At 39.0% G+C, this 19,256-nt stretch overlaps 1 protein-coding gene across 2 annotated transcripts in view; it reads right to left on the bottom strand.

Moving 5' to 3' along the window:
* Window positions 1–11,416, bottom strand: part of TTK (TTK protein kinase) — a 40,367-nt gene extending 28,951 nt beyond the window's left edge. For both annotated transcript variants that reach the window (XM_015569452.1, XM_006772192.2), the window contains exons 1-9: window positions 11,285–11,416; window positions 10,010–10,156; window positions 7,437–7,659; window positions 6,987–7,093; window positions 3,946–4,089; window positions 3,355–3,469; window positions 3,117–3,189; window positions 2,928–3,022; window positions 836–923 (exon numbers count right to left, since the gene is read on the bottom strand). In XM_015569452.1, coding sequence (XP_015424938.1) covers window positions 836–923; window positions 2,928–3,022; window positions 3,117–3,189; window positions 3,355–3,469; window positions 3,946–4,089; window positions 6,987–7,093; window positions 7,437–7,659; window positions 10,010–10,154 — 990 coding nt within the window. In that variant the 5' untranslated portion in view covers window positions 10,155–10,156; window positions 11,285–11,416. The remainder of the gene's footprint in view (window positions 1–835; window positions 924–2,927; window positions 3,023–3,116; window positions 3,190–3,354; window positions 3,470–3,945; window positions 4,090–6,986; window positions 7,094–7,436; window positions 7,660–10,009; window positions 10,157–11,284) is intronic.
* Between the last annotated feature and the right edge of the window lie 7,840 nt (window positions 11,417–19,256).

The raw sequence follows: 19,256 nt of genomic DNA, 5'->3' as shown, positions 1-19,256 counted from the left end.
AACGATGGCTCCAATAATTTTAATCTCACGCATATAGGGAAAGCAAAGCTGCGCAGCCAAGGGATCCTACCTACAAGTTTAAAATGCAGTAACGAAATTATTGAAAAATCCAGAAACTATCTGAACACTCAAAATAAAAAGTAGGAGTATTATTTTTAATTTATTGTTTTATTTAATCTAGTTTTTTTATAATAAATGTTGCATTCTATATTTATTTTCTTTTGCTACTATTATTATGGGACAGAGGGAGCATTATTTTAAAGCAAACACCATGAAAGAGAAGAGGTATAAAGAGTATACAATTGAAAAGGCCTATGTTGTGGTGCCAGGGGCCTAACTCAAGTTCAATAAGGATAGTATAACCCCTAAAAGTCAGTGCACCAGAGACTAAAACTTCCTTGTTGCTGAAGTCCACCAACTTGCTCTGTCGTATCAGCACGTCAGACTAAGACCTCACCCCTTCTCATCACAACTTATTCTCTCCTTTTTGTTGAAGATGTCCTGCAAGATCATATGATTAAACACACAAGGAACTGAAGCTGGGGGGAATGATTTCTCCCACCCATTCCCAAGCACAGGCCACCGAGTCTGCTAAAGCACATGCATATGAAGTGTTACCTCATTTACCCCAGGAAATAGTTGATCTCCACCTCAATCTTGGAGAAAGTCTGGGTATAGGACTTCTATACCACTTCCCCTTAGTGATCCTACATCTCTAGGAGCTTCAGGAACAGTTACAGATATCATATAAACTATCAGTTACCTTTCACGAAAAAGCTCCGTGGACCCAACTCAGGAACCCTTGCTCCATATAAAAATTCAAAACGGGAATTACCTTTAAATTTCTTAATTCACAGGAATCATTTTCACTTGATTTAGATCCAGGCACAATCACCTCTCGGTATTCTGTTCGAGTGGTCTGTCTATTACACACAAAACAAAATAATTTTAACATTTAATTTGAAGTCAATGTTTTCAATACTATATTATTTTTCCCCACTTTAAAGTTGGCTTTTTAACTATATGTTTTTTAATTGGGAAAAAATCTCTTGGAAAGATATTTTAAAAAATAGCATGATTCTAGCACAAATGTGATTAGGCTAGGTGCTGAACAATGACAAAATTGATAAGAGATTGGCCCTGGCCTGTGTGGCTCAGTTGGTTGAGCATCGTCCCATACACCAAAGGTTGCCTGTTCTGCTTGTTTGATTGCCGGTCAGGGCATATGCCTGAGCTGTGGGCTGGATTCCCTGGTGGGGGATAGGCAGGAGGTAGCTGATCAATGTTCTGCTCTCATATTGATGGTTTTCTTTCTGTGTCTCTCTCCCTTCCCCTCTCTCTAAAAATCAATAAAAATACATTTTTTAAAAGTGATAGATGACCCTGCCAGTGTGGCTCAATGGTTGAATGCTGGCCTATGAACCAGTTCGATTCCTTTGGGGCACATGCCCGGGTTGCAAGCTTGATCACCAGTAGGGGGCATGCAGGAAGCAGCTGATCAATGTTCTCTCTGATAATTGATGTTTCTATCTCTCTCTCCCTCTCTGAAATCAATAAAAACTATATTCTTAAAATAGTGATAGAGATTGGCAGGTAATTACATAACTCAATATGTAATAAGTAACAATTGAAATTATGATGTGACTGTGGGAAAGGAGAAAGGGACAGCAATAGGTAGAACTCCAGTTCAGATTGCAAATAGCTTAAGGATAGAAACTAGACTATAAACCCACTATGGTCCTCCACAGTGCCTAGCATACAGTCTATCATAACAAGCAAGAAGATAACTGGTTTGTTTTTGTTTTCTTGGGAGTATGAGAAATGCTCTCTTCTTCAGCTAGATATCTGAAATGAAGATAACAAGATAATACATTCTGGAGCTTAACCTGACAACCAAAATGTTCTTTTAATATGTGTTGAGCCCTAAGAATAATAGAAGTTTTAGAAGATACCAACTAAAAACAATCAATTGTGTTTCTAAAGTTTACTTGCCAAGTGATTCTCTGGAATCCAAAGAGACTTTTCAAATAGAAATGTTGTTATATAGTGATTAGAGTTAGGAATAGGCCAGAAGAAGTCCCTTAGCTAAGCTAAAGTAGATCCACATTTCTTTCAAGGGAATAAACATGCAAGCAGAAAGAAGAAGGATGTAATAAACAACATTTTATCTCTACCTACTCTGCTCCACTTCTTGATCCCCTAGGTTCTGAAGCAAATGAATGAATTCATCTTCCTTCCCAATGATGGCTGGAAAAGAAATCATTTCCAGGCTTCCTTCACCCCTGCAATGGAGACTTCTAAATACACACTAGGAAGAAACTCTTATCAGAAAGGCTACCGATTTAAGTGAGAAATGTTCAAACAACAGTTTGGGGATGTTTGCATAATCTTTTAAGCTTCAAGTGTCTTAACGATTTTTCCTTTATGTTTCCTATATTTTAATAGTTCCTTTAATGAATATTTTTATTTTTTTAAATTATCCTTTTCTTGTTGTTAACCCTCACCTGAGGATATTTTCTCCATTGATTTTTAGAGAGTGTAAGGGAGGAAAGGACAGAGAGAAACATCAATGTGAGAGAGACACATGGATTGGTTGCCTCCCACATGCACTCCGACTGGGGCCTGGAATCGAACCTGTAACCTAGTTATGTACCCATGACTGGGAATCAAATCCACGACCCTTTGGTGGGTGGGCCAACGCTTTAACCACTGAGCTTACCTGCCAGGGCTAATGAATAATTTTAATAAGTGAAAAAGCAAAATAGTCCTATTCTTCACTCATTTCTTTGTCTCTGACATTTAGAGATTTGGTAACCTTTAATACTAAGTCAAATTTTAATCATAATTACTATTATGCAGTAAAAGACTTTAAGACCATGTTGCCATCAATCTTAAAAACAAAGTAAAGACTTAAAACCGAAACATACCTTTTTGTAAATCTTGGTACAACTGAATCACCAGTCTCCTCATGACCATCCGGACTATTTAGAAGATTAACTGGGATTCTTCCAAATGGACATGACTAAAAATGTTTTGAAAGATTAAGTGACCAACTAGGAAATAAACAAAGACCTTACCACTACCAGCTTAATCAAAGTAAATTAAAACGTACTCACCCGTTTAGCTTTGTTTGTTTGGTTTAAGGGATTTCGATGACCTATGTCTGCATCTTGAGGGGGCACGTTCTCTCTAAACAGAAAGAAAATACTCCCAATTTAAAAAAAAGGAACATTAAGATACGCATCTTCATTAACTGCTAAACACTGTTATCACTTTACATGAAAATATGTATGTAAACATATAAATAATATAAATGCATGATGAGCATTTAAAATACTGGTTCAGTTTCCTCACCCGTACAAAAACCTGGCTTTTGTAGTCTGTCCTCTGGAATCACAACTGATGTCTCTATTCTGTAAATGTCCAAGTGAATTGGGGAATGACTCTTGCGCACTTAATACTGGTAATGCTGTAAAATTTTTGAAATTGTGATTAAATTTGTAAAGACATATAGAATACACAAAAATGTAATCTCACAAGTAAGAATATTTAAAGTCAATTCATAGATCTGTCCCTAAGTAAGATATGCAGATATGAAGACATTCTCAAAGATAATTGTCTAACTATATTTAATAACTGTTTCATAATCATATAATTGTTTCCCCAGGATAAAGATACGTCCTATTTCCAAACACAAAAAGTGGTTTTCCTGCTTAGATTGAGTTGTTTTTAAAGTGTTTCCAGTGACAGTGTGATCAATAACAAAATATCCCACATAAAAGTAAACACTTCATTACTTCTAAATGCCTTACCTCCTTTAAATCTGAAATTTAAACTTATATTGTGACCATTCTACATCAATATTTTTCTATAAAATACTAACCTTAATCCTTTCTCACAGGTAATCAGCCTCAGAAAAGTATCAGCATACATTAATACATTTACCTGATAAACTCTTCTTTTCCTCTTCTAGAAGCAGCTGCTTTTTTCCAAGGTTTAAATTCTGAATGGCAATTTCCAGCATTTGTAGTGGTACTGCCCCGCATTCTACAGCTTTATGAAGAAGTTGCTTACTTTTTTTGATATTACCTAACGAAGTAAAAAATGATTGTTATTTTAATGCAGCCATCTTCACTCTCCAGATTCTTATTTGTCAGGACCTTGAAAAAAATTAAAAAGCTTTAGGCAAAAACACTCATTTCAAGTCTCTTGAGCTTTATTTCATAAGCAAATAAGCAACCTAACCTGATAAACAATTCATGTCAAATGGTAACTTGTGTAATATGTGACTGGTGATTATGTATTAGTGAATAACCACTGTCCATTTTCAGAAGGAAAAGAGGTACAACAAGCAGTTATAAAGTGGAGACACCTTAGGACCCTCAGGGAATTTAGGCAAAGGGAAAACTAAGCCCTAGAGATTATAATAGTCCCAAGAGCATCAATCTGTTACAATGCAGTATAATAATGATCATTCATGACATTCAGTCATTAAGAAAAAGTTGACATCTTTTGCTAAAGGGAATTCTCCATCAAAAGGATTCTTGTGGGGGGGAAAAAAAGTAATGATAAAGTAATGATAGCTAATCTTTAGCTATCAGACCTAGCTACACCACCCCAAATATGCAAAAATAACTACAGATAAATTACCAAAGAAATTTATTTCAACTGAAAAATTACCCAATCTATTTAGTCTACTATTTTGTTTATAAATACTACAATATATACATCATGTATCTTATAGAATGTTTTTAACATTTATGGGAGCCACTAAGCTATGCTATGAATTTGGCACTTAGGGTATTAACATGATTAAGAGATTGCCTCTAGCTTCAGACAGTTTATAAGTTTTAAGAATATAAATATACTAAAGGCCCAGTGCATGAAATTTATGGGGGGGGGCGGGGGGGAGGTGGTCCCTCAGCCCAGCCTGCACTCTCTCCATCCCCTTGGGGGATGTCCGACTGCCTCCCGCTATCTGGGACGGCTGGCTCCTAACCACTCACCTGCCTGCCTGCCTGATCATCCCTAACTGCTCCCCTGCTGGCCTGATCGCCCCTAACCGCTTCTGCCTCACCCTGCACCCGGGACCCAGGATTCCCTCCTACAGTTGGTCACAGGCACCCGGTAGCCAGGCTTCCCTCCCTCTGGCCGGCCACAGGCACCCAGGACCAGGGCCAGCTTCACCCGGGCTGGCTGCAGCCGCAGGGGACCATGGGTGGGCAGCTTCACCTGGGCCGCAGCCACAGGAGCCCGGGAATGTGGGGCAGGCGGCTTATCCCTCTCTTGGGCCACAGCCTGGCTGTTCCCCATTCCTCTCTCCCAAGCTCATTTGTGCCTGGCTGGTCCCCATTCCTCTCTTGTGAGCTCATTTGTGGCTGGCTGGTCCACATTCCTCTCCCCACAGTGTTGAGTATCTGAGCCGTTATGACCTTAGGGCGTGAGGGTGTGACAACCATTTGCATATTAGCTCTTTATTATATAGGATTTCATAGTGGTTAAGTGTACATTTATTGAGAGTAGTGACAGAATTTCATGTATTGAACATTTTACGATAGCAAACAAAAGAGGCTTAGATAACTAGGAATTAGAGAGCTCATAGACCCCTATGACAATCTGATAAAAACTACTGAATGTCCTCCACTCCTATGAACACCAAACTACACATATTTCAGAGATGTTGCATTATTTCCTGAAAGCCTATTCATTAAGCCTGTTCAAAATAATTACAATTTTTACTTTGAGGTTATTACTATATTGCAGTGGTATAGGTAAAGTGTATTTCTTTTTTACAGATCAAAATCTGGGATTTTCACTATTTATTAGAGGCCCCGAGTGGGCCTAAGCTGGCAGTCAGACATTCCCCTAAGGGGTCCTTAGCGCTTGCAGCGGAGGCAGGAGAAGCTCCTGCCACCACCACTGCTCCCGCCAGCTGTGAGCCCAGCTTCTGGCTGAGTGACGCTTCCCCTGTGGGAGTGCACTGACCACCAGGGGGCAGCTCCTGCGTTGAGCATCTGCCTCCTAGTGGCCAGTGCACGTCATAGCAACTGGTCATTCTGCCATTAGGTCAATTTGCACATTATATAGAGAATGTGTTCTGAAGATGTAAAATTTATAGTTGCTATTGATAGGCCATAATATCTCAAAAATTATTTAGGTAGCATGGAGGAAAGATACAGGTTTTAAAGGCCTGACCAAACTTTCTTTAATAAGCATGGTGTTTGCACAGTGCTTTTCTCCAACCTCAACCCTAGAGAATACGCTCCAGTTATTGAGCACTGCTTTGGGAACTATCATGGGGATTCTGGTTGAGCCAAACCAATAGTGATAATGTGTGTATCTGGCAATAAATGGGATCAGGGATGGAGCAAAAAGAAGGCTGAGAGAAAATAGGAACATATGGCCAAAAGGATAGACTAAGGGTAGATCCAGAAGCCCCAGAAAATGAGAGAGAAGACTGAATGGCCAGGCTAAAAATGTCTGAGGAAGAGATTACCCCTGGTCCTAGTTACATGAAGAGGCAGGTGAGCAAAAAATATAAGCTTTTACAGCAGTTTACAATTTTTTTTCTAAAGGGGAACTACCAATTAATGCTACAATTATAGTTTGATTATATTTCAGTGCTATGAAACCATAACATAAGAAAAGCTTGTCTAAGGTGTAGCTTAAATATCTTGTATCCTTCATCCCACAAATACTCAGTGAAGAAGCCACTTTCCTTTAGACTTTTCCTGAATCTAAATAAACACAAAGATGATGCTCATGCTTATTTCCCTGGATTACTCCTTACAAGTGGAAGACCTAGTGTAACAAATATTCTCTGCATTTCCACTTAGGTGGGATTCTTCTCCCATAATCTCATCTGATCAACTTTCATATCTTTTGCCTCAAATTCCTACTTCATATATATGATGTATTATTAGGATGAGTTAGTTATAAAGGAAGTTATCTTTTACTTAAAATTTGGACTAGCTATTTCAAATTACCTTGTGATAGTTCATATTGTGCAAAAGATATATGCACAAAAGCAAATTTCTTGCAGTTTGCTCTGGCCATCTGAAAGTAGTCACGTGCATCATCTGGCTCTTGAATACTGTAATAAAGATTCCAGAGTAAAATTTTAAGAAAAAGGACACAGCTACCTAAGTTTGATGATTCTTCATTCTATTTTCCAAAAGCCATGGAGTATTATTTTTCCTGTATATAAGGTTAAATACTAATAGGTTATTTTTAAAAATCTTTTTAGGCAGTTAAGAGTAGGAAACTTGTTGAGATATGTACATAGTAAAGAGAGTTTACATTATTCACTTGCTAATTATAAGCAAAACAATATATTAATTTTCTTCCAAGTAATCCTGATGTGCTTTCATTTTACTTTTTTGTAATATAGCTATGTAATGTACTTAGTTAAATGTAGTTAAAATATTAATACTTACGCTTTCAATTCAGCAAATCTGACTTGAATTCGAGCAAAACTCTCATTTTGGCCATATTTATCTGGAGGAAGTGCTTCAATTGCTTGACTGTAACGACCAATCAATTTATTTAAAAGGACATCATTTAGCGGGAAACTGTTTTTCTCTAGTTTGAGCAACAAATTCAACCAGTCCTCTGGGTTATTCGCCATCATCATAATTTGGTTAACAGTTCCTGAATTATCTGAATACAGAAACAAAATATGTCATATCAAAAGAAAGACATAAAAACAAATGCCAAATTGCACTTTTCCTTCAAATTACAGTTATACTCTCAATATCAATGTACATAAACTCCTTAAAATTCTTTTTAAAAACTTTAACAATTGGTGTAAATATCAGCAACTTATTTATTGCATTGATATCTTTAATGAGGTTATCTTGTACTCTAAAAAGTTAGGTATTTTGAAGGAAATAAATGTTATTTATAAGTAATTTTAAAAAACCATATGTAATCTAAGAAAATTTTATGCTATAGCATAATTCTATTTTAATATCCCAACTATTCAAAGATAACCTAAGGCTCTCCCACCACCACCTGTACCAACTTGCTTAGAAAATTCACTACTAACTTATTCATTAAAAACTTAGAAACTTATTACCCCATTTCTATTGTAACTTTTTTTAATCCAACATTATCTCCAGAGACACAAAAGCATGGAACAGAGTACGGAATCTCAGAGGGAAGGTGGAAAGTGGGAGGTAATCAACCAAAGACCTTATATACATATATGCATAACCCATGGACACAGACAATAGGGTGCTGAAGGCCTAAGAGGGGAAGAAGGGGTGACTGGAGGGGGTCAATGGGGGAAAATAGGGGGACATACGTAATACTTTCAACAATAAATTAGAAAAAAAAATTGGATTAATGTCAGTCTCCTGTTTACGATACTTTAATCACTAGTGAATATGATTAAATTCCAGGAAACTATCTTTCCTTCCATCAGTTTCAGTTACCTTTGACAAGGACTAAATCTTTACTTTTGCTAACAAAATTACTGTTTTTGCTTTCTATTAAAACATAGCACATTCATAATTTTGCTTTATTTTTAATTTAATCTGATCTGCTCTTAACTTCACTTTCTAGTTTTGCCTCCCACTGCTTTCCTAACAAATTAGTTTGCAAAAATGTCTAAAAAACAGTGTCTTTGCAGATGTAGTCCTCATGCCTCTGAGTATCCCATTCTACCTCCATTCAGCACTTGAAGCATTGTATTTATTGTGCTAGTATTTATTTGTTGCCAAAAACATTACATACAGCATAGTGCTTTAATAAGTTCTACTCATCTAGAAACCATCGTTTTAAGCATCTTTGAGTCTTCCTCAATCCTTAATCTAATGTTGTACATCCCAATTATCAATATATGTTAAGTATTTACAAGGTTGAGTAAGCTGAGGGTTTTAAATAAGAACTCATCTAATTTGGTGTACAAGCTCTGATAGCTCTTTTTAAATACACATGATAAAATATGGTGGTATTCCACTAAGAATTTGCTTAACATCAAAACGATTAGTTTCGGGGTTGTTTCAAGTAAATATGATCTGCTATCATGAAGAGATTACAGGTTCTTCCATTTATTTTCAATCCTTCATCCACGTAACATTTGGAATAGATATGACAAACTTATCTAAAGGTCAGTTTTCAAATGACCTCAACAATCTGAATGTAGTAAATTAGGCTTCTGAGCTAATACTTTTCATAATGGTTGGGTATTAAAATCTGGGTACTTTCACTCATTCATCATTCAGTAAATACTGAAGTACCTACTATATGCCAGGCACCATTTTAAGCTGTGTAAATATAACAAAACAGATAAAAACCATGTCCTCAGGGAGCTCATACTCTAGTGGAGAGACACAATAAACACACAAGTAAGTCCGATATAAGGTGATTAGTGCTAGGAAGAAAAATAATAACAGGAAAGGGAGAAAGAGGACACATTCCCACCCCTGCAGGTTACTATTTTAAATGGGTGAGTTGACATTTGAACAAAGACCTAAAGGCGCTCAGAATAAGCAGGTATCGGGGGAGTGGTGTTCATCTATGGCAGAGGGTAAGAGAAAAGGGACAGGAGTAAGAGCTGGTCTAGCATATGGGAGAGATAGCAGGGAAGCCAGGAGAAAGGAAAAGGTCAGGGAGTAATAGGAAGACTCTCCAAATCAAAAACTGGGTGTTTGATTTTAAATTATACACAATTTTATTAAGATTGGTGAGACTTTCTGTTTGCAGCAAAAAAGGAATGAAAACAAACACAGTACATCAATTGATAGCAAGTATATCGGCAGAAATAACAGCTGACAATAATTGGAGAGTTAAGAAAACTACCTCTGGGTACACTGTAATAAAGGATAAGTTGTGTGTTTTTTTAATATTGTGGGAATATGTCCAGACAAAAGGGTTACAATATAGAGTATGTGTACAGTACTCTATTTGGTAAGTATCAATTACTGAGAAAAGTACATTATATGAACATACAGTAGTTAACTTTTTATTCCTTTACCTTAGAGAGCACTCTAAAAAATAAACTCACCTGTGGTATCGGGAGAGGAAGATATTTTATTCAAGCTTAGCTCATCAGTAAGGTCTTCATTTTTAAATTTATTTTTAAAATCTCTCACTTTGTTGATTATTGAATCAATTGTCAGTTCTCTGCCACTTAAATCCTCGGCCTCCATATCTAAGGAAAAAAATTGAACTAGTCATAACTCCTATGTTAACTAGCATTAAAGAGAAGAAAACACTGCAACTAGCCTTTTAGAACTTAGAAGACTAAAGTATTACTCTGTGAACACATGTTAACACCAATGGAGGTAATATCTGTGAAGCTATGTGCATAAAAATGCATTTATTTGACATTTGCCAGCAAGGTTACCAATAGGCTAATTACTGTTTTCTTCCTAACAGAACTTCCACTGCACAACACAGAAATTGCTGCCCCTCCTTACAAACATTACATTTTTTTCCTTCTATATACTGAATGCCTTCCTTTCAGTCTTTTTCCAGAATTATTTTCTCTGGGCCATTTGCAAATGCTGACATTTAAGAAAATGGGATGGACTGTTTGTTTGGATTCTGGTAGCGACATATAGACATGCGAAGACTCCTTTTGGAAATGTGAATAACCATTCTTTAAGTCACCTGCTTTATGTGAGCGAACCTGCATACTGCAAGGGCTCCAACATCACAGCCCTTTATTGATAAATGGGATATCAGCAGGCTTGTTCTAGTGCATTTATGGCAGAGTCCTGATTTGCTAATTTAGCCACTCTAATATCAAGAACCTACTGTATTCATACAATACTGAGCACTTGCTCATCTGCATGGCGGTGATGTTTGGTCAACAAAGTTATCTGCTGTCTTCCCGTCGATCTCATCTTTGTCGTTCTCAAACATCAACCCACTAACCCCGGGTCATTGATACCAATGCCGCCAGTGACCTCGAGTTTAACAGGGAAAGGGGGCGATTAACTGTGCCTCTCGGTATCACCTCTTTAGGTCAGGTTCGAGAGGTAACTGTCAGAACACAGCCACCATCTCCCCTCCCTGTTCTAAAACACAACACAGGAGAGGAAGTGTCTTTTGGGAGACGATCTCGGGCGTCCAAACTCTCCCCAAGCCGGGGCCCCTCCAGGCCCTCTTCCCAGCGAGGTCCACACCCACCTCTGGCTTCCGGAACTGAACTAATTCTCCGGCAACACCCTGCGGACTGGCGAAGGCAGCTCCTATAGTCCCCCTCCAGCTCCTATAGCCGCGCCCTACGTGGTCTCCCCAGCTGAGCCGCCTCCGCCTCGCCCTCATCACTTACCGACCCGCCCTATTCACAGGCCGCCGCCGTTCCCCGGTGCATTCGCGAGGCCGAACTCCCCGCCCGAAAGCCGAAGCCGGGAGAAAAGGACTCCAAATCCCACTCCGTAAACACGTTTGAATTTCCCCGCTGCTAATGCCACGATCGCCTATTGGTCGATGGTGGTCATGTGGAAGCGTCTGTCGTGATTGGTTCGTGTGCGTCGGCACCGCCCCTTCCTCTACGACCGGTGCGTCCCGACCAGGGAGGGTCCTTGCAGGGTCGCCTCCGCTGCTGGGCGGGGCTCTTAGTTGCTGGTTGTCCGCCGGCGCCTGGAGGCCGGCTTTCCTGCACCTTCCAGTTTAATCAGCCAGGTTTTTGTCCCGGCGGGAGCCACCCCTGGGCGGAGATATCCGGGGAGAGGAAAACAGGAGCGGGGACGCCGCTCCCAGCGTGTGGACCTCAAAGGTGCCCTGAGACAAGTCCTTCTCCCTGACCGCCACCCCATTCCTGCGTCCTCGGCGCTCCTCACTGCCGGCCTCAGGGAGGAGGCGGCTAGAAAGGATGGTGCACTGCGCAGCCCTGCTGCCAGCTCAAGATCTCAGTGCCTGTGTCAGCTCCCACTGGTGCCCTTCCACTACCCTTAGTGATTCCATGCTTGCCTCCAAGCCACGGCCTGTCCTTTGTCAGAATTGTGTGCACAACTCGCCCTTCACGATTGCTCATCAGCCCCTCATCCTCCGAGCCTGTCTCACTTACGGGCTCAAGAATCATCAGAGAAAGGTCACTTTTCGAGTAATCTACCCTCGTTCGGGGCTCTGCTAAGTGGCTTTGCGATCTGAGGCAACGAGAAGTCTGTTGTACCAGCATCGTGACATGCGCGCTGGTAGGACAGTTGTGTGTGTGTGTGTGGTGTGTGTGTGTGTGTGTGTGTGTGTGTGTGTGTGTGTTTTGGAAACTAGCTGCAGCTGTCCCTTGGTAACTCCAAAGCTGTTGTTAGAGCCCTCGCCTGCTCAGCTCTGGCTAGCCACCATGAAAGCCCTCCCTTAATAAATGTTTCCATACCTGCTGGCTATGTATTTTTACCTGAGCAGAGCAAAATGATTGGCTAATCACCACCTTTGCACCATTGCATATAACACTGCCTTTAGTAGGAAGGAATTTACTATTCCACCAATTCTTTCTTCTACAAAAAATATTCTTCAGGTCTCCTTTCTTTCCTTTGAAAACTCTCTGAAATCAATAAAAGACATATAAACATATGTAAAAAAAGAAAAGTTACAAATTATATATGTGGCTCACATTTAATATCTTGGATGGTGTTGCTAGAAACTGTAAAGCAGCCACTAAAAAGCAAAAACAAAACAAAAGTTATAGCTAATCATTGAAAATAGGAAAAATTAAAACGTTCAATAAATCCAAAATGAAGCAGAAATCACAAATGAGGAAAAAAGAACAGATAAGAAAAACAGAAAAAATAGAAAATGATATTTAAATCCAATTATATAAATCACATTAATTGTACATGATCAAAAAACACCTCCTAAAAGGATAGAGATTTTTGTATTTAATAATAAATCCCAAGTATCAACTATCTTCTGCCTGCAATAAACCCACTTTAAGTATGAAGACAAGATAAAAGTAAAAGAATGTAAAAAGATATGCCATGCTAACACTACTAAGTAGTGTTAAATTTATTTTTCGGCTTTATGTGAGTGAACCTGCACACTGCAAAGGCTCCAACATCACAGCCCTTTATTGATAAATGGGATATCAGCAGGCTTGTTCTTGTGCATTTCTGGCAGAGCCCTGATTTGCTAATTTAGCCACCCTAATATCAAGAACCTAAATACAGAACAAGGAAGACCTAACTTGGCAGAGGTCAATGAAAACAGACTTAAGAGTTTTTGATCATCTAGTTAAGTGATCTTTCATCTCTGATGTAGGATATTTTTTAATGTATCCTCAGACATGGCTCCAGATTGAAAACTTGTCAGAAGTTAAGTGCATCTGCTGGAAATCTACATCAAATGCTTTAAAGTTCAGTCCCAGATTCTAAATCACAGGTACTGAGAGAGCTGTGAAAATAGGCACTGTTTCTTTCCGATGACCAAGAGAAGTTTTGACACATTACTTGCAATGACTAGAACACAAAATCTGTGGAAACAGGCTAGAGAGTTCCAAAACCCCCAGTGGGTGTCTGAAACCATGGATAATATTGTATTCTATTTGTACACAACATTTTTGTCTATACATACACACCTATGATAAAGTTTAATTTACAAATTAGGCACATTAAGGGATTAACAGTAACTAATAAAATATAACAATATATTGTAATAAAAAGTTATGTGAATGTGGTCTCTCTCAAAATATCTTGTTGTACTGTACTCATCTTTCTTCTTGTGATGATTTAAGATGATAAAATGCCTATGTAATGAGAGGTGGGGTGATGACATAGGCACTGTGACTTAGCTTTAGGCTACTATTGCCCTGATGGTATATTATAAAGAGGATCATCTGCTAGGGGTGACCCTGGATCATTAAATCATGACGATGTCAATGGTTGAGCAGATGGTGTCCATGGTTGAGCTTGTCAATGGTCGATGAGTGAGGAAATTTAATATTTTTGGGCCTTGGCTGACGGCAGGTAACTGAAACTGCAGAAAGTGAAACCACAGAGCGCAGCACCCCCCATTTGTGGGTACATCCACCTGCACCTAGTTCTGAAGGGCCCAGGAAAATGCTAGCTGTCTGCAAGTTTTCCCAAGACCTCATCAGCCTCTAGGTACATTTGGTCACCTAAAGACTACTAAGATTTCCCCATCGGCATAATGCTGATCCGCGTTTTCCCTTTGGAGTTTTCTGAGAGTCACAGGGGGTTTCTTACTTGTGATCAAAAACAAGTCTAGCCTCAGTGGATGCCACATTTCTCCTCCCAGGATCCCCACTGCTCTCCCAGACTCTGTTTCTCCGAGCATCTCATTCTTCCACAAACCCTTTGCTAAGCACAGACAACTTTACCACACTCTGCATGATTCTTAAAAGTTCACAGTTGTAAACCTTGGTGGTCTGTGGCAAATTGGGTTTACCTCTCCTTTATCACTTCCAATCTGAGAAGTCAAAAGCAATGCAGTGTGTAGGCGCCTTAATGTTCTATGGAGTGTGCTGTGAATGCTCTTTCAGTTTTTGCTCATAGCCTCACGTGGCCTAGCACGTAGACACTGATGTATGGACTGGTCTGGGAACAACAATGCTATACTCAGAACCTCTTTCCTGCTCTAATGACTAAGGGTTTGTTACTGGGGAGCTCATTGCATCTTCCTCCATCCTCCCTTAAAATGAATTCTCTCTCAGGGGATTCTATAGCTCTCTTCCAGCTTGACTTCTGTCAGAGGATCTCATAATGTACCTCAATTGCCCAGGAACCCAAGCAGGAGACAAAGCTTGTGTTCCTTCCCAAGGTTCTTCAGGTCCCAGGAAATTAGGTTGGCTTCACAAATTCCCAGACGTGCTTAGACAGGCCTGAACCTGCAGGAATTGCAACCCAGATTCAAGCTGATACTTTGCTATCCTGATGCACAACAAAATCTTCAAATGAACTCAGCTGTGACAAACCTCTACATCACACAAAGCTGCTCCCCACCCTTAGCAATAAAGACAGCCAGTAGTAACAGAGGACGTAAGGTGGCAGCAAAAACAATGGAAAGGCCACCTAGGGAACACAGAAGCCAATCACCATACACGACATTCTGCCAAGGGCAGGAAGGAATTTGGGCTTTCAATAATTCTGTTGAAATTCTTCCATAATACTCCTCAAACTGGGGGCACAGGTTACATGTTTTTAAAAATATGTTTTTATTGATTTAAGAGAAGAAGGGAGAGGGAGAGAGAGTGAATCATTGACCGGCTGCCTCCTGCACAATCCCTACTGGAAATCAACCCAGGTATGAGCCCTGACCAGGAATCCAGCCAGCAATCTCTCAGTGCATGGGACCATGCTCAGCCAACTGAGCAACACTGGCCAAGGCATTACTTGTTAATATATAGGTACATAGACTGGAAGGATAAAAATAGCATTAAAATAGTTACTATTTTGGATAATGGAATTGTGGCACTTTTTCTAAATAAAGTTTAGTTTTTATACTTTCTTACTCTATTTTCCCAATGAAAAGCCAAGGAAAAAAGTGAAGGTTGCTTTTATATACATCTGTGAGCCTAACTATTCTAAGATCCTCAGCACAGCAACAACTCTTGCTCAAACCAAGAATTAATCACTAATTCTCTCTAATTTCTTATTTAGTTTGTGAGTGTATATATTAAAAGCCATAACACAGGAATAGTAGAAGCTTAGTTCACAAATTAAAAGAACCATCATATTTGCTTATAATCTATTAGAGGCTCAGTGCACAAAATTTGAGCACAAGTAGGGTTCCTAGGCCTGGCCAGCAATCAGGGCCAATCTGTAAGGCAACCGGTGGGGCAATCGGAGGGCCACCACTGGCACCTCCATTGGCTGGCCTGGTGCCACCCGCTTGCCTGCCCCTGACACAGGTTGGGGCTTGTGAGCTGGGGGCAGCTCCTGCATTGAGGGCCTGCCCCCTGGTGGTCAGTGCGCATCATAGCGACAGGTTGCTGTTCAGGCAATTTGCATATTAGGCTTTTATTATATAGGATAAATCACTTGAAACCCAACTACATGCCCCATTCTTAGAGAGTGTGGGAAATTCAGTAATAGTTGGGATTCCACCTACTCAAGACTGTACCTTGTGTCTTGTGAATCACTAAGACTTTGGGACTTTGGAGGGCCTTAGTCATCAATCATTTACTCACACTGGTTACTGCCAAAATGCCAGGGTATTTCCAGGGAATTGCCTGCTTTGGTCCACAGACAGGTTCCTGGATACACCAGGAAGGCTGATAGCATCGGTGCTGAAGGGCAGCCTTCTGAGTGCCCCCAGAAAGAAGCCAACTACTTTAGGGGTCTTGCTATTTTTTGTTTCTGAGGCAAGGAAATACTATACTAAGGGTCTAGCCACCTGTTTGGAATACATAAGTTTTTTTTTTAAAGCCCTCAACATTTATTTGTGGAGAATATTTATAATAATTAAAACACAAACCAGTTAACTTGGTAACAGCTGTGATAATAAACATAATAAGCAGTTTTCTGAAATTCTGAAATAATTTCTGAAGATTAAATAAAAGATATGGAATGGTTCAAGTCTCTATGAATCTATCATCTATCTATCTATCTATCTACTTCCCTATCTATCTTATCTGAAATTATCTTTTAATGGTGTCTCCCATGAGGGGTCTGAATTAACTTGTTATGTGAATATATTGAGGAGTCAAGACCTTTCTTCAGTCATTAATATAATATTTAATAAGTCATTTAATATAATATTTTAGGTTCTCAAATTTCCTTATTATAGTATTAAATGTGCATCTTTTAGTGATAGGAACAATGTCCTAACATTTTCATATCGTTCTTTATGTTAAAACCTCTTAAGGTTTCACTCACTCAGAGCACATCAATGTGGGTGAGGTGTTCATCTGGGCATAAAGTCACTCTCCCACAGCCTCTTGCACAACTACCTGTGCACACAGGTCTGATTAGCGTGCCACTTGCACCATGGTCATCCAGGGTAGTGACTGTGGCACCTGTCAGAGATTCACTCCCTGCTTCATCTGATAGAGCAAGGTTGCACAGGGAGTGTCCAGCAGCCAGACTAGTCCTGTTGGAATGGCACCCATAGATGCCTCAGGGGTGAAGAAGAGCTGCAAGATCCCTCTTTGTCAACAAGAAAAATCTAAGAGGCTTCATCCTTATAAACTCTGTAGATGAGTGCACGAAGGAGAGACAGATGGAATAAAAGCAGGCATTGGTAAAATGGTAATGTTAATTTGACAATAATAGGTGTCCTATAGAAAATAAGTCATTAATTTTTTTTAAATGAGAGTGAAAGAGAAATAGGAATTCAAGGAGTAAATATAGCATTCATATTAGTGAGTGAAATTAATTAGGTTAAAACAGTTTCTCTGATATAGTACCTTAATATTTACTACTCGGTGACTTCAAATTCTGAATTGTAGTCATTTGGAAAAGAAATATGGGGATGGGCAAAAGTAGGTTTACAGTTGTGAGTGAACAAAACAGATTCTACTGCTGTATTATTATTTATTATTGTATTATTTATTCTATTACAACTGTAACCCTACTTTTGTCCACCCCTGTATATCTTACTATATAATCATATCAAATATCAACATATTAATAGTAATAATAGCAATCAGCTCTGATTTCCTGGGAGACTATCAAGAGTAAAAAAAATGAGCAAGTTTTATATTTGTCAGTAACTTTACAATTTTTAAAATGCTTTCACTTAAATGATCTCTTTGATCCTCATATCAGTTTATGAAATAAGTGGCAACGTTCTTCTCTCCATCATTTTGTAGGTAAAGGTTAGACCAGTTTAGTTACTTACATTGGGTCGTATGTCTGAGAAATAGCAACACTAAGACCAGAACTCTGGGCTTTTGTTTCCCAGTTAATTTTTATTTTTGACAGAATGATCATTCATATCTCTATAGTTTCTGTCACCAAAAATAGCCATTAATTTCTGGGGTTGAGTAAAGCCTATTCGTGAATAGGTATAATTTGCAGTATTTATCCATATTGGATTGATAGCTTTTGTGTTTGTTCCTTTTTATGTGCTGTTAAAATAATATATGAATCAACTGTAATAAACAACTTTCCTTTGGGTTCTCCAAGAGCCTTACTCCTCAACCAGAGTTTAGTTGGCAGATGGCTGAGTGTGCCATTTGAAATCATCACTTCCACCTACTCCACCCTTTGACCCAATTTCAGTCAAAAGTTGGCACCACAGCTATTATATTGCATATATTGCAGAAGCTTTGAGTTTGCTTAAACCTGTTTCAGCTATTTTCAACCAGGCTACTTAACTCTGAAAAAGGCAGAAGAACAAAGACATGTATGCAAGGACACTGTCAGATTCATTCTCTTCTCTACCCAATTCCTAGATCCATCTCTTTCCATGAAGGCTCAGGAGTAAACATGCAGATGGTTTAGGCTGGAGAGAGGGTTGCATAGACCTTGAGAGGGACATATAAATGTTATCAGCTCTGAGGGATCCCCAGAAGCCATGAAAGTTCCACCTGTGACGCTGTTCTACAGAGAAGACTCTGCTTCGTTTGGAACTTTCTGATTGCTCTGGGTACCCTAAATAGTCAGAAAATATCCACCTCTAACATTTGTTAGCTCCAGGGCCAGAGTATAAATAGAGGCCCACATACCATAGGTCTAAATATTTAAAGGTCATAGGTCAGGCTAACAAGCTGTAAAATAAAATGTCTTCTTTTCCCATTATAACAAAGTTAAGGCTGTTTGTTACTGAGAGTTGGCAAATATAAAAGGCATGTGAATTTAATTATTACTCTACATTTTAGGCATTTTTGTTGGTGGGTCAACGATGTTTAGATGAGTAATAACATAAAGTATATAATTTATGTTCTTATAAATTGATTCATTCCATGAATTTACTTTTATTAGAAGATCACTTATTATATTGCTCTAATTAAGATTTCTACACAGTTTGTGCTCTACTGTAAAGAGCTAAAGAACTAGAAATTAATTGCAACTGTATTCAAAAAGTATAAAATCTAATTATATTTTCATAAAAATTAAGATAAATATTAAAATTATTTTACATATAATTTTACAAAAAGTATTTTCTTCTAAAATATTCAAAACTACTTATTAAAATCCTATATAATAAAAGCCTGACAGCTGATTCTCACAGCCACTTGGCCTGGAGGTCAAATCCCCCCTAGTATTAGCTACAACAATCAAGGCTTAACTACAAGACTGCGCACAAAGACCACTAGGGGGTGCACCAAGAAAGCATAACAAAATGCGGAGACAAAGAAACAGGACAAAATTGTCAATGGAAGATATAGAGTTCAGAACCACACT

Source organism: Myotis davidii, unplaced genomic scaffold (genome assembly GCF_000327345.1).
Source record: "Myotis davidii unplaced genomic scaffold, ASM32734v1 scaffold104, whole genome shotgun sequence".
NCBI lineage: Eukaryota > Metazoa > Chordata > Mammalia > Chiroptera > Vespertilionidae > Myotis > Myotis davidii.
The sequence above is the reverse complement of the archived record's forward strand: the minus strand, read 5'-3'. Positions and strand labels throughout refer to the sequence as shown.